This window comes from Aedes albopictus, unplaced genomic scaffold, assembly GCF_035046485.1.
Source record: "Aedes albopictus strain Foshan unplaced genomic scaffold, AalbF5 HiC_scaffold_1101, whole genome shotgun sequence".
Taxonomy (NCBI): domain Eukaryota; kingdom Metazoa; phylum Arthropoda; class Insecta; order Diptera; family Culicidae; genus Aedes; species Aedes albopictus.
The window spans coordinates 1-3023 of NW_026916485.1; the positions used below are offsets into that span (position 1 = coordinate 1).

The 3023-nt window shown below is 47.4% G+C and overlaps 1 protein-coding gene across 1 annotated transcript; it reads left to right on the top strand.

Annotated features, from left to right (window-relative positions):
- Positions 1-10: 10 nt before the first annotated feature.
- LOC134284407 (uncharacterized) lies at positions 11-2814 on the top strand (the record flags this gene model as incomplete). The annotated part of the gene is made up of 1 exon (XM_062843221.1): positions 11-2814. A coding segment is annotated over exon 1 (2804 nt), but the record flags the coding sequence as incomplete, so codon positions are not given.
- Positions 2815-3023: the final 209 nt, after the last annotated feature.

A 3023-nucleotide genomic window follows, 5' to 3' on the forward strand; every position in this document is an offset into this window, starting at 1 on the left:
AGGATCTGCCATGACGTTGTTAGATCAGGAACTAGCCGATAAGCTCGGTCTTTCCGGCCCCGTAACACCTCTTGGGCTACGATGGACGGGTGGTACTGAGCGTTGCGAAAAGAATTCACGCGTAGTGGATTTACATATCACTGGAACACACACCAATGCGCAGAAATTCCAGCTGAGTGGAGTTCGTACAGTTGAGGAGCTTATGCTGCCGTATCAGTCACTCGACATGGAGCAGATGATTCAACGATATCCACACTGTTGTAATTTACCGATAGAGTCCTACTCCCACGTTCGGCCCCAAATTCTAATAGGCTCGAAACACGCCGCAGCCGGACTCGTATTGAAAAGCAAGGAAGGAAACCTAGACGAGCCTATCGCTGTAAAGACCCGACTGGGATGGACCATATATGGTGGATGCAGCACTGATGAATCCACTAACATTAGTCACTATTCCTTCCACGTGTGCGAAACCGATGCACAGAATGATGAGCTTCTACACCAAACAGTCAAGGAGTACTTTTCCCTGGATAGCCTCGGAATATCAAAGCCTGGGACGAAACTACTTTCGACAGAAAATCAACGAGCAATATCACTCCTTCAAAATCTCACGAAGTTCAACGGGAAGCAGTACGAAACTGGACTACTGTGGCGGCACGACGGAACTCGCTTACCAGACAATAAGGAGATGCCACTACGTCGATACTTTAGTCTCGAAAAACGAATGCAGAACGATTTCGAGCTAGCAACCACACTTCAAAACAAAATGTCGGAATATCAGGCAAAGGACTACATTCGCAAACTTACGAACCAGGAGTTAAGCAACCACTATTTGCGTGTCTGGTACTTACCCATCTTTCCTGTGTTTAATCCAAACAAACCAGGTAAGATTCGTATTGTTTGGGATGGAGCAGCAACAAACTTTGGCGTTTCCCTAAACTCAGCTCTTATCACGGGTCCGGACCAACTATGTTCGTTATTTGCTATCTTACTCAAATTTCGTGAGCATGCTGTGGGCGTCACCGGCGACATCAGAGAAATGTATCATCAGGTTCTCATCAACGAAGAGGATCAACAGTGCCAAAGGTTCTTCTGGAAAGGCGAAAACAACGAACCGCAGGTCTACGTAATGAATGTCATGACGTTTGGGGCTAACTGTTCACCAGCATGCGCACAATACATAAAAAACGTCAACGCTGAACGATTTGTTTCTGCATTCCCAGAGGCAGTGGACATCATCGTGAACAAACACTACGTCGATGACGCGATGTTTAGCACAGACACACCGGAACACGCCACCCGACTTGCAAGAGAGATACGTCAAATACACTCCTCTGGTGGATTCGAAATACGCAACTGGGTGAGTAATTCGCCGCAAGTTCTTCGGGCGCTTCATGAAGACATCACCGAGGAAAAAAGTATGGATTTATCCACAAGCCCCATGGCCACCGAAAAAGTATTGGGGATGTGGTGGTGTACCGCTTCCGATACCTTCGTCTACAAAATCCGATGGGATCGCTACGAACCAGATCTTCTGACGGGAAACTTACGGCCAACCAAACGTCAGATGCTTCAAATCCTTATGTCTATTTTCGACCCTCTGGGTCTTATAGCGCACTTCCTTATGTATCTGAAGGTACTCTTGCAAGAAGTATGGCGATGTGGTACTCAATGGGATGAGAAGATTGAGGATACACTGTTCGAAAAATGGCGCAAATGGTTACAAGTGCTGCCACAAGTGGAGAGTGTCAAAATCCCACGCTGGTTTCGGTCGGTGGAGACTCCTGACTCTTGTGTGGTACAACTACATACCTTCGTAGATGCTAGCGAAACTGGCATGGCAGCGACAACATTTCTTCGCTTCTCATTCAACGGTACAGTTGTATGTACGTTAGCAGCAGCAAAAACAAGAGTAGCCCCGCTGAAATACCACTCAATACCTCGTTTAGAACTCCAGTCAGCCTTAATTGGAGCTAGGTTAGCTCAAACCGTCGCAGATACTCTCTCCTATCGAATCAACCAGCGGTACTACTGGACGGACTCCCGCGACGTCCTAAGCTGGATTAGCTCAGACCATCGACGATACAGCGCGTTTGTGGCTTTTCGAGTTAGCGAAATCCTCGATACGTCGGGCATTAAGGACTGGTACTGGGTACCATCAAAACAAAACGTAGCGGACGATGGAACTAAATGGCAGTCGCAACCAGATCTCTCACCAGAATCAAGGTGGTTCGTTGGTCCCAGTTTCCTATATCGATGTGAATCTGAATGGCCATCCCCTATAGTCAAATGCCCTCCAACGGACAATGAGCTACGACATTGTTTTCTCGCCCATCATACACACCTTGATCCTTTGATCGATGTGACGACCTTCTCGAGCTGGAGAAGGCTTCACAACGTGATCGCCTTCGTTCACCGTTTCACCACAAACTGCCGCCTCAAAGCAAAGAAGCAGACAACAACAACAGGGCCACTGACTATGCAAGAGCTGTATCATGCCGAAGGACTTCTATTCCGTCAAGCTCAGCGGGATGATTATGCTGATGAAGTACTGCTTTTGAATAAGGCTTGCAGCGAAAGCCAGTCGAATCCACTGCCAAAAACCAGTCGTCTGTTCAAATTGTCACCATGGATGGACGATCGCGGAGTGATGCGCATGCGGAGTCGTCTAACAGCTTGTCAGTATATAACCGACGAAACGAAAAAACCAGTGATCTTACCAAGCCATCACCCCGTGACCACCTTGTTAATCACCCACTATCACAAAAAGTTCAATCACCAGAACCACGAAGCCATAATAAACGAAATCCGTCAAAAGTTCGTCATTTCCCACCTCCGTAGCCGTTACAGAACAGTACGAAATAACTGCCAAAAATGCAAGAACGAAAGATCAGTTCCACAGCCCCCTATGATGGCTGATCTACCACCCGAAAGACTAGCAACGTTTGCACCACCCTTTACCCATGTGGGTGTTGACTTCTTCGGACCCATGGAAGTCGCAATTGGAAGAAGGCGAGAGAAAAGAT